The sequence below is a fragment of the Sinohyriopsis cumingii genome, chromosome 15, assembly GCF_028554795.1.
Source record: "Sinohyriopsis cumingii isolate HCF-2022 chromosome 15, ASM2855479v2, whole genome shotgun sequence".
NCBI classification, from domain to species: Eukaryota; Metazoa; Mollusca; class Bivalvia; order Unionida; family Unionidae; genus Sinohyriopsis; species Sinohyriopsis cumingii.
This window is the reverse complement of record NC_142975.1, coordinates 139,763,182-139,775,538: the sequence shown is the minus strand read 5'-3', so window position 1 is coordinate 139,775,538 and position 12,357 is coordinate 139,763,182. Positions and strand designations below refer to the sequence as shown.

The window sequence follows — 12,357 nt, the reverse complement described above, 5'->3', positions numbered from 1 at the left end:
CCACCTTGTTGCAAGTAGATCCACTAGTGGTTGATCCAAACAGGTACAGATATCACTGAAAACTGAGATGAAGTTACTATTACATTTGCATTAGCTGATTCTTTCAGGACAGCACTAATACCTTTAGTCTACTTAGAAAATTATGAACTTGCACACTGATTTGTTGTTGATGACACAACCTTAGAACATCTCAGAGAAGGATTCAGAGGATTGTAGATTTGGTTCCCCCTTGCTTTCTCAGATAATTCATCACAGTGGATCTGTCAGACTGAACATCCTTTTCTTGCAGCCTTTCCTAACCCCAGTGAAAGCTTTTAGTATGACTTTGATTTCAGGATATGCAATAGATAGTCCTGAGTGGGACTGACTCCTCTATCCTGAGCTCCTAGAACAATGGAAGATGTAAACCACATCCAGCAGTGCTTGTATTCATACAACCATTACCAAATATATTTCACAGCATTCCATTTGGCCACCATCCTGACATATGTGAAATGTGTTGTTGTTGTTGTTGTTGTAGGGTTTAACGCCATTTTTCAGCACATGATAGGCTATGCATGGCGGCCAGTATTAATGGTGGAGGAAGAACCCGGAAAATCCCCGGAAAGAACCACCGACCCTCGAGAAGCTACTGGCAAGCTTTCTCACATACCCACATTAGCCAAATCCGAGACTTGAACATATGCAGACAGAGGTGAGATGGTAGTGATCCATAACGGAGAGCGCTTTAGACCACTCAGCCCCCGTGAAATGTGTGAAATATGTGATTAAAGGATCATATTCACCATTAATTTGTGAAACATACAGCTGTTTTGTAAAATAAATACATAAGTATTCTGAACTATATTTTTCGCGAATAATGAAAACATGCTGTTAATATCGTTAAAGTTGTAACAAGATTCCTTGGAAATTTCGGTACACTCCTTACTGACAGAAACTACTATGTACTGGTATAGTGAAAATGTGCTGTGGTATGTACTACTTGAAAAAAATACCATGGCAAACCGGTATGCCATTAATACTGTGCACCTCTAATGTTCACAATATTTAAAGATAACTGTGCCATTCAGGGTCCAGGCACCTTCAACCGAAATGTCCCTGTAGCTGCAACATAAAATAAGTCCTGTAGCAGTTCAACACTGGTCTGGGATGGCACTGAAATGAAATGGATCCATTAGGTACCAGACCTAAAAGGATCCATAATAAATATTGACCTAATATGGCTCTGGACTGCCCTAGGTCCATAGCAACTGGGCACAAAGCCAAGAAAGGGCCCATGTGGCAGTTTATACAGTTTAAGATTTTGAAGCATCACTTTCAAGAACAACTAAGTGAACAGTTTTAAACTTACCTGCAAGAAAGGCCCAAGAGACTGACTATATAAATGAAGTATTGCTTTTGATGTGGACACTATGATTATCAATTATCTAGAGAAAACTTAGCTCTAAACAAGGGCCCATGCAACAGCCTTAACAAGCAAAATCATGCAAGCACCGTTTTAAACAACTACAAAGTGGGCGCTATGACCATAAATTATCTGTAGAAAATATACCTGTATATATCCAACTGAAGCAAAATTTATACAGACATACATGCAGCATCATATAAACTTACCAAAGAGAACGCTGCAGCAGTAATAGATTTCTACAGAAAATATAAATGGAGTATACTACCCTGAGATGAGAAACTCCTCCAACTTGCTCTCATGTTTAATAGAAAAGTTCTTTAAGTCAGTCTGTGAGGTCTTTCATAAAACAGAGCATGCTACCCAGCACAACCAGAAGTAGTAACTGAGGTACACATGATTTGGCATAAATCCCTATATCTAGGGGAGATCAATCTATCTGACTGCCACATGTGGCCAGACAACATTTAGCTCCCATTGCTAACAATTTTAGCTCGAAGGGCTGGATTTGTGAGGTAGTTTTTAATACTCCTGAGTTTTTATGATCCGGCATTGTATCTGAAAAAGAAACTGCTCAGCAAATTACCTTTTTATCAAAATTGGAGGAAGCTTCTTGAACATATCCTCATCGTAAACCCAAGAAGTAGTGAAGAACATCCTCTGTGTATAACATACAGGAAATCTTTCTAAGCTTTCTTTCATTGGAAAAATTCTAAAGATATCAATAAAACAAGGGCTGTAATGTTCCTCTTCACCCCATGTTACCATTTTCACATCTCTATCTGAGTCAATTGGCCCATAAATTGCCCCACTGCCTTGCATTTGAAGTCTTGTGAGTGGCCGTCCTGTCAAAAGGTTTAAAACTTCAAGTCCATTCTGATTATGAATGACAACTACGTTTGGATTTTCAATATGTTCACTTGCACTGTGTGGTCTCTGTCCCCCATAAGCATAGCCTATAATATGCTCTGGATGAAGGGCAGATTTTGATTGGGGTGTCATCGTTGTGTCATCCTCATCACCTGATAAAATCTCCACTGACTTTTTCTGAAATCTTCCAAGTGTGAATTCAGTATCTTGGTTAGACATCCACATGTGGGGCTGCAAAGCAACAACATGAATTAAATACACGAGGTATATTCACTGAAAATATTTACACCATTATTTCTCAGAATATTACGAAGTTATATTTTTTTTTAAGTCACTGAAAATGATTCACTAGTAGTTAAGGCACTCATTCATTTGGTTGGTTGGTTTTCATGGCACTTTTAACACATTATTGGCTACATAATATGAAAGAAATGGGAGCTAAGTGCCTTTCTTAGGGTCATAATAAGGCAGCCAACCTGGGCTGGCATGGGTTGGTATCAAACTCATGACCTCTGAATGACAAGTCTGACATTCTACCAGTCAATCTACTACAAAGACATAATCAATGATGTCTCAGTTCATGATAAAAGAAAATAGTTTTCACAGTTATAATACTGAATGTAGTAAAAGCACACTTTAATTTTTGTACAGTCAACAAATACTATAGTACAGAAGTTTGCCACCAATGAAGCCCCAAGCGTTTAAAAAAATAAAAAATATGAATGAAAATATAAAAACTGCAGAAATAAAGATAATGTTTATTGATAATGTTTTACATTTAATTATTTTTAAGCTGAATTTTTTTCTGCTTATTTATTGTAAGAATTTATCTGAAAACCAGAGTGTAAAAAAAATCTAGCCAGTGAGCCTTTTGTTCAATGTGTTGTGGTGTGATTTTGATTTTTAATGTACCTTTAAAAAAAATTCAGTCATATCACTATGATGTCTGCAATGTGGCAGTTTATAGAGATGTCTAGCACTGGGGCATCACGCCGCAGACATGTAACATGATGTCCCACCCAGACACATTATCCTGACACCAGGCCAACCAGTCCTAGCACTAACCTCTTAATGCTGAGTGCCCAGAGAGGCAGCTGTTAGTAGCATTTTTGTAAGTCCTTGGTATGACTCAGCCAGGGATGGAACCCATAAATTAACAACTATCTGTGTTTTCAATGATGTTAAAATAAATATACAACTAGAATCTTTCACATTGTACATCTAAATCAACAGCCATCTGTATTTTCAAAAATGTTAAAATAATTATCCAACCAACATCTTTCACAATGAGCAAAATATGGGTGAAATGTTAACAACTGTTTACAGCACTATTCCATTTAGCAATTCCTAATGCACATATATAGCTTCCAGTTATTATAAGCAAAGTCAAATTGTTTTTCACCATAAAATGATAGCCATGATCACAGTTTTTGAGAGATATATATAATAATATGGTACGCATCATCACTGCATCACAGAAATCAAAGCTACATATAAGTGTAAACAATTTGGACTTAATGAACTTTACTCTTTCTCAGCCCTGTTCTTTTTAAATGTGGATTACTGAGTACAAACACATGTAACTTGTGAAGAAGACAGTGTAAATTTAGTGACACAAATTCACTCATGTGTACATCATAGTCTTGAAATTCCCCATTTTGAATACTGTGTGTAACAACACAATCTCACTCAAGTGTACACCATAGTCCTGAAATTCCCCATTTTGAATACTGTGTGCAACAACACAATCTCACTCAAGTGTACATCATAGTCTTAAAATTCCCCATTTTGAATACTGTGTGTAACAACACAATCTCACTAAAGTGTACATCATTATCTTAAAATGGAGATGGGCAGACAAATGGGGTTTCAAAATATCTCATGAAAAAACTGTGGCAATCATATTCACCCCCAAACGAAATAACAACCTAGTCTATCCAAACTTCTATATACAAAATCAATTAATCAAATACGTAACAGTAGTAAAATTCCTAGGAATGTTCTTTGACAACCACCTCACATGGAAACAGCACATTGAACAACTCACCCAGAATTGTAACAAAGCTCTCGATTTACTCAGGAACATCACAGGGACTGACTGGGGATCCAACCAGGAAACCCTCCTCACGATATATAAAAGCCTAATTAGATCAAAACTGGATTACGGTTGCCAAGCATATAACTCGGCTAAGCAGCCTGTACTACAAAAACTTGACACTATCCAGAGAAAAGCCTTGCTATTATGCACAGGAACACTCCCCTCAACATCATTAGAAGAACTACAAACACTAACAGGAGAACTACCCTTAAAATTACGTAGGCAAGAACTGCTCCTCCGATACTCCATTCGATTAGATACCCACCCAGACAACCATCCCACCAAAATAGCTATAAATAAATGAAAAGTTGTCTTCAAACCCAAAATCATACCTATCACACCAAGTGGCAAAGTAATCCTTGAACTAAGAGAAAAGATACCTCTACTAAAAAAACAGGTAACAAACAATACAGACCAGAACAAATCACCATGGTTACAAAAACCACCAAGGATTAACATTGAAGCTACCAAATTAGGCAATAAAGAAGGACAGGAAAACTTACTAAAACCTGTACTGGTAAACGAAATCAACCAAAAATACCCGGACTATGTTAAAATATTGTGTTGTTACTCAAGTGTACATCATTATCTTAAAATTCCCCATTTTGAATACTGTGTGTAACAACACAATCTCACTCAAGTGTACACCATTATCTTAAAATTCCCCATTTTGAATACTGTGTGTAACAACACAATCTCACTCAAGTGTACATCATTATCTTAAAATTCCCCATTTTGAATACTGTGTGTAACAACACAATCTCACTCAAGTGTACATCATTATCTTAAAATTCCCCATTTTGAATACTGTTTGTAAAAACACAATCCCACTCAAGTGTACACCATTATCTTAAAATTCCCCATTCTGAATACTGTGTGTAACAACACAATCTCACTCAAGGCATTGTGATGAATTTGTGTCCAGACCATTAGTCAAGGCATTGTGCTGAGTTTGTGTCCAGACCATTAGTCAAAGCATTGTGCTGGGTTATTCTCCAGACCATTAGTCAAAGCATTGTGCTGGGTTTTTCTCCAGACCATTAGTCAAGGCAGTGTGCTGGGTTTGTGTCCATACCATTAGTCAAGGCATTGTGCTGAGTTTGTGTACATTTCATTGGTGGGAATGGAGATCATAATTTGCTTGTCAAGAAAAAATCTACAGCATTCAGTGATCATTCCTGGGAGTTAGGAAGGAATTCACTGATAAGCAAAGCATGTAAAGCACGGCAAAACTAAATTTCTGAACTCCTGGTTGACGGAGATGTACTTTGTGAAGCTAGCTATAAGGGGGGGGGGGGTTAATTCCTGAATGCGTGAAATCGACGGTCACATTATACATCACTTATCTTACATTGCAAAGTACGATCATAGGGTTTTAGTATTAAAATGTCATTATCTAAATAAAGTTTCTTACAAAACTATTATTTGGAAAATAATATACATAATATAGATTCGCTTAATATCTGATGTTTCTATTTTAAAAAAAAAGAGACTGTAAAAAAGTAGATGTTTTACATTTGATAATACATTTATTTCAGGTGACAACAGCTAGACCTATGCACTAACGGTGATGCGCAATGCAAAGACCATGGAAGGAGTACAAAACAGTCATGTAATGATATATTTTGTAATATTATGGCTGTATTGCTTGTTGTCAATAAAGTAATAACAGTCCCATCTTTTTCAATTTTCATTGCCTATTACATTAATAGTCTTGGAAAAATATTCACTACTTATTCTGGTGACATTTTTTGAAAACCATCCCTGTAATGTGTATGCTGGAAGTTCAACAGCCACATGAGGCCTCACTGGCTGGTTGGCTGCTGTGATTAGGATGAGTGCATGCATGGTATTGATAATTTGTTGTGAGCAGACAATCAGCGGTAGTTTACAGCAAACGTGTTAAAAAGTATTTACTTTTAAGAATATACTGTCTTTCAATTAACCCCCAAATCAAATGTTTATTCCTTAATTTCTACTATTTAAATCTGATTTAAAATTCAAGCCATGTCAAGATGAATGTTATGATTAAATTTATATTTTGGAAATTTGTTTACATTGGCACCGATTATTTCTGCCGATACCGATTATACCGATTGTTCCAATAATCAGCCCAACTATGAGTATGGCTGATTAATCAGTACAGCTTTAAATGTTGCTGTTTATATTCTTGAGTATATATAGTAAGTGAGTATATATAGTATTAGATTTAGACATTCTTTACCTGAAACCATGCTTACCATGTATTTGTAAAGTTCCTGTTTGTAATATGTCCATGGAGATTCCCCAACATGAAATCTACGTTGCTTCAAACTAAGTTTCCAATGATGATCAGAGTAATCCTGTAAAACATAATCAAGCATTACCCTCTATTATTGGACTACAATCAAGCATTGCCCTCTGTTATTGGGCTATAATCAAGCATAAATCCTCTGTGATTGGCTACACTCAAGTATTACCATCTATGATTGGCAATAATCAGGTATTACCATCTATGATTGGCTATAATCAAGTATTGCCATCTACGATTGGCCATGATCAAGCATTAGTCTCTATGATTGGCTACTATCAAGCATTACCCTCTGTGGCTGTCTATAATCAAGCACCACCCACTATGATTGGCTACAATCAAGCATTACGGTACCCTCTATGACTTGGTATAATCAAGCACTACCCTCTATTTTTTGGCTATAATCAAGCATTACCCTCTATCATTGGCTATAATCAAGCACTACCCACTATGATTGGCTACAATCAAGTATTACCATCTATGATTGGCTATAATCAAGTATTACCCTCTATGATTGGCTATAATCAAGCATTATTCTCTATGATTGGCTATAATCAAGCATTACCCTTCATTGCTGGCTTGGCTATAATCAAACATTAATCAAACATTATTCTCTATGATTGGCTATAATCAAGCATTACCCTATATGAATGGCTACTATCAAGCATTACCCTCTATGGTTGTCAATAATCAAGCATTACCCTCTATGATTGGCTATAATCAAACATTAATCAAACATTATTCTCTATGATTGGCTATAATAAAACACTACCCTTTATTGTTAGCTATAATCAAGCATTACCCTCTATATAATCAAGCAATGCCTACTATGGCTGGCTTTGAACTATGTGTATAAAAAATGTGAGACCATAATGTATTAATAAATGTTCATTTATCAAATGGAGCTAACAAGCAGGGTTTAAAACATCTTGCATCTGATATAACAAAGTTTAATTAAAACTGTAGTATTGTATTAGCTGACATTGGGACTCAGATTTTACATAAAATTGGGACTTGAATTTTATGCTAAATCAGGACTCTTTATGTAAAACTGGGACTCAGATTTTATGTAAAATTGGACTTAGATGTTACATAAAATTGGGACTTGAATTTTATGCTAATTCAGGACTGTGTATGTAAAATTGGGACTCAGATTTTATGTAAAATTGGAACTCCAAATTTCACATAAAATTAGGACTAAGAGAATCTCTCCATAATCGAAGGTTACATTATTTGTCTCACAAGTCTTCCCTGATAAGAGCCTAGGGTACAGAAGAAAACAGTCTGGGCAGGGAAGGAAAACCCCTGACCATGGTTACTTCAGAAGATCTGAGTTGGCCAAAATCTTCCTGGGCAGATCTATCGCTAGATCAAGTAGATTGGGAACCAAGGACTTGACCTATGAGAGAGGGGCTATCAGAATCATCTTGCATTTCTGACCCCATAATTTCTGGATTATTTTTGGATCCAGGACCACTGGAGAGTAGGCAAATGTCCACCACCCCTCCCAAGTGATTGAGAGTGCATCCATGGCCCAAACTTCTTGGTCTGGGATTGCAGAGACAAATGTGGTTAACTTGTGAGATTCCACTTTGTTACAAAAAGGTCAATCATCAGATGCCCCCAAAGGACACAGATCCAAGTGAAGACCAAATGATGGAGAGACTACTCTATGTGAAGGACCTGACCTTTGCTGGATAGAGAGTTGGCCAAGACATTGAGTCTGCTGGAAATGCACCTGATTTGTATGTTGATATGGAGATTGTCGCACCAATGTAGCAACTGCCAAATCAGAACACATGGGTTAGGTGATTTGGTGCCAACATGTTTTATGATACTGGTCACCACCACAGAGTTGTTGGACATAACAAGGACCATTTTTGCCAGAGAGCAAATCTTTCCAGAGGTGAAACGCAATGAAGACAGTTTTCATTTCTGGAAGGTTGATGTGTAGAAGCCACTCCCCTGGTTCTCATGTGCTAATGACAGTAGTGAAATCTGGCAACAGGTGGGCACCCCAACCTTTGTACTCGTGTCGGTACATATCATTATTTCTGCTTGGGGCTTCTCCTGTGGGATCTCCATGGTCAGCCAACTGGGGCTGCTCCACTTATACAGCAATGATCGTATCTTGGATGTGATCATGATGGTTGATCAAGGGGACTTGAAAATGGATGATATACACTTAGTATATAAAAAAACAATAGTCATGGTTGACTTTCATATTTTAAAGTTACAGTTACTGCATTTAGCTGCATTTTATTTCTGCTGAAACAATACAAGTAAAAACAAAGCATAAATTAGTCATCCAGCATGTTACTAACTCGCTATTATATTCCCTGTTACTAGTAATCAAAAATAGTGTCACATTCGATACTTTCTAGACTATGCTTTGAACTTATGCATTTCAGGCATTTATTTGACATTTCTACAGAAATGATGCCAGATCTCAGTAAATCTAACTCTGTTATGAATCTAGCAAGTGAAAATAATCAGTGTCACGCTAACTCGTAAATGACAACTTGAAGTCAACAATAGCGTGGTGTAATGTGCTCTTAAATAAAAACAAGTCCATAAAAGTTACAAAGACCATAAAAATTACAGAGTCACTTAAATCTGGCAGAAATTGTAAAAATAAGGTATTCAACATGCAGAAGAAAGACTGTCCCACATAATATATCCAAAATGAAAGTTGGATGGTCCAATTTTAGCACTAAAATAACTTGGATTGTTGTATGTAAAATGAATCATGTTATCATTACAGCAGCGAAGCTAAAAACTGGTGACACCTGGTGGTGGCACAGGGAAGTAATGGGCAAGAGTTATTGCCAATTGTCTATATGAGATAGACAGGAAAAGACAACTTTTGGATTCAAAAAGTAGCAGGCTAATATTCCTAACATAATGTGATTGGGAAATGTATTTGAAGGAGAAAAATCTGTACTTTGATGAAGTAGTCATTTTAATACTGACTGTTAGAGACAAATCTTTTATGTTTCCAAATGAATAATGGATTTTTTTTTAATAAGGTGGTGGTAATTTTGACCTTTCCTTTCTTTGTATAGCTCCCGTTTGTTTCTGGTAACATTTCTTTTAACAAGTTCCTCTTACTGTACAGAATTAATTATAATCAGCATTATAAATGTACTAAATACTTGCTGTCTGGTTATTTTACAACCAAAATCAAACCAAGATTGTTCTTTCAGATAAATGAATATTGCTGAAATAATCATTTTTATATCGGCTGTAAGTTATTAAAGTTGTCAAAAGAATTCAACAAATATTTAGAAGAAATGCAACCTGCACCCTGCCAGTACATGTTAAGCCTCATCAGAAAACATGACATTTTAAATACACCTCGTCAGTACTTGTGAAGCCACATCAGAAAATATGACATTTTAAATAAACCCTGTCAGTACATGTACAGCCTGATCAGAAAACAAGATATTTTAAAGTCATCCTGCCAGAACATGTGAAGCCACATCAGAAAACATTACATTTTAAAACAGGATACAATCTTACAAGAGCTATATAGTACAGACTACGCCATTATCTGTATGCTATTAATAGAAATAAACTCTTTGTGTGTATTTGTATCACTGAAAACAAACCCAAGACAGTGAATATGTTCAAATCAGGTCAGCATACAGAGGCTGCTTATATACATGAATGGAATTCTTCACAAATATTGAAATCCCCGGCAGAGAGTTATCTACATATCAACATACCTGCACCTCCAAACTAAATATTCCAAAGGCAATATGGATAAACTTCTACTGTGATAATGTAGATAATGATGATGATAATTATATTATTATTAAACCCTTTCTTGATGGATACTAAACTGATACATTTACCTCAAACTCATTTAGCCTTTCTTCAAATTCACCAGGTAGGTGATGCCAGCGCACTGCCCCATCCTTAGCATGAAGGGCAAATGTGGAGAAATGGGTCATATTACTTTCCTCTGCTGTGTTGCTTTGCTCAATATCACTGTCAAAAAATGAAGACAAAATATAGCAAGCACATATTCTTTTAATGTCAACGAAATCTCTGCTTGCAAAAATGGTTTTGTAATTTCATTATCAAAGTAACAGTTATACTGCATACTAAAATTTAAAAGAAAATATATTGCCCAATAGATGGTAAATTTCTGTCTCTTGATTAAAACAATGGTTCCAAAAACCAATTTGTGCAGTAAAATATGTTTCTCCAAATCTTACCACTACTACCTTCCAAAATCTGATTTCCCAAGTAAAGCTTTATCTATAAAAAAGCCAAGTTGTCTGCCCCAATAGGATGAAGTCGGACTTATTCTCCCTGTGGGTATAAGTACTGGTGCGAAATCCTGTCCATAGTTCAGTTACTACTGTAGTGGAATGCATGTTTTGCCACATGAAAATAACTCCAGTAAGCCTGGGAGGGTGTATTCATATAGTGATCAAGGAAGTATTATCCAAGAAACATATTTTACTTCATAATGTTTTCTTCTTTAAATACATTACCTGATCATAATACCTTATGAAAAAGGCAATAAGTGGAGGGTTTAATCTCCTTACCCTGGAGAAGATCCATTCCAGGTTCCACAAGGTATGCAAGGCAGCTTTTAGCTCAAGAGAAATATATTAAGCTTACTATGTCTTTCTCAATGGGTGAAATTTCTGTATGAAACACAGGCACATGTCTTATAGTATGCTTTGCAAAAATTGGATAGCAGATATCATCATGAAAAGAAGGTTCTGTTGACACTTAGATCTTGCAGTTGTTCTCCAAGCAATGCAGCAAGTCTACTGATTGTGGTAATTGCTTGAACATGAGCTGATCTTTTTACAGCCAAGAGATCAATTGATGCTGTATCTTTATACAACTCTGATGACGGAGCAGGAGTTAGTGGGCAAAATTCAGGCTGCAGCTTGCAAAAAAAAAATTTCACACTCAATACATAGAAGAGACTTCTCTTGTCATTGTCAGGTCAAATAAAAACAATAAATGGAGTCTGTGAATGTAGTTCATTGTATAGCGAAGAAAGAGGTCATGCAGAAGCCTCCAATGATAACTGGGACAGAGCTGGCGAAGCTTGCCTAGACTGCCTTAGAACCATCTAACATGCGATATCGTAACATGAAGATGACTGGATCATCCATAGTCCAGGTGTGGTTTTGGTTATCTCAGTCTGAAACATCGCTGTAGTACTAGTACCAAAATAATACATCATGATGGGCTGCCATTCAACATTGGTGGGTGATGGCAGTAGGTTGAGCTAGATCTATAAAGGTACCAGATCTACCTGAATCTGTTGTAGGTATCGACTGCTTCATGGCTACATATAACACTAAACTGGCCACATATTAACATCAGTCCATCAGAGCACTATTCTTCACTGTATGTGTTGGAGTTCTGCTGCTGGGACGAGACACAAGATTACTGAATCACATGAGTAGTCCCCTTCGTGTCAATATCAATGTGATTGCATTCTGTTTTGACCATGAGTGATTTATATATATATATATATATATATATATATATATATATATATATATATATATATATATATCTGACTGCAGAGTACTGTCTTGGCAAACAGAGCCATCATTTCCCTCTTTTCTGTGCTGGTTTCATTATGTTGGGTGGGTTGGGGAAACTGGATCCCTGTAACCAGTCACTGACTGCATCAGGTAAGGCCATATCTGAACT

General features: G+C 36.4%; 1 protein-coding gene across 1 annotated transcript in view; it reads right to left on the bottom strand.

Moving 5' to 3' along the window:
• Positions 1-12,357, bottom strand: part of LOC149782905 (uncharacterized) — a 59,865-nt gene that overhangs the window by 34,761 nt on the left and 12,747 nt on the right. Inside the window, exons 4-6 of the mRNA XM_089934460.1 lie at positions 10,521-10,656; positions 6,614-6,715; positions 1,992-2,506 (exon numbers count right to left, since the gene is read on the bottom strand). Coding sequence (XP_089790586.1) covers positions 1,992-2,506; positions 6,614-6,715; positions 10,521-10,656 — 753 coding nt within the window. The remainder of the gene's footprint in view (positions 1-1,991; positions 2,507-6,613; positions 6,716-10,520; positions 10,657-12,357) is intronic.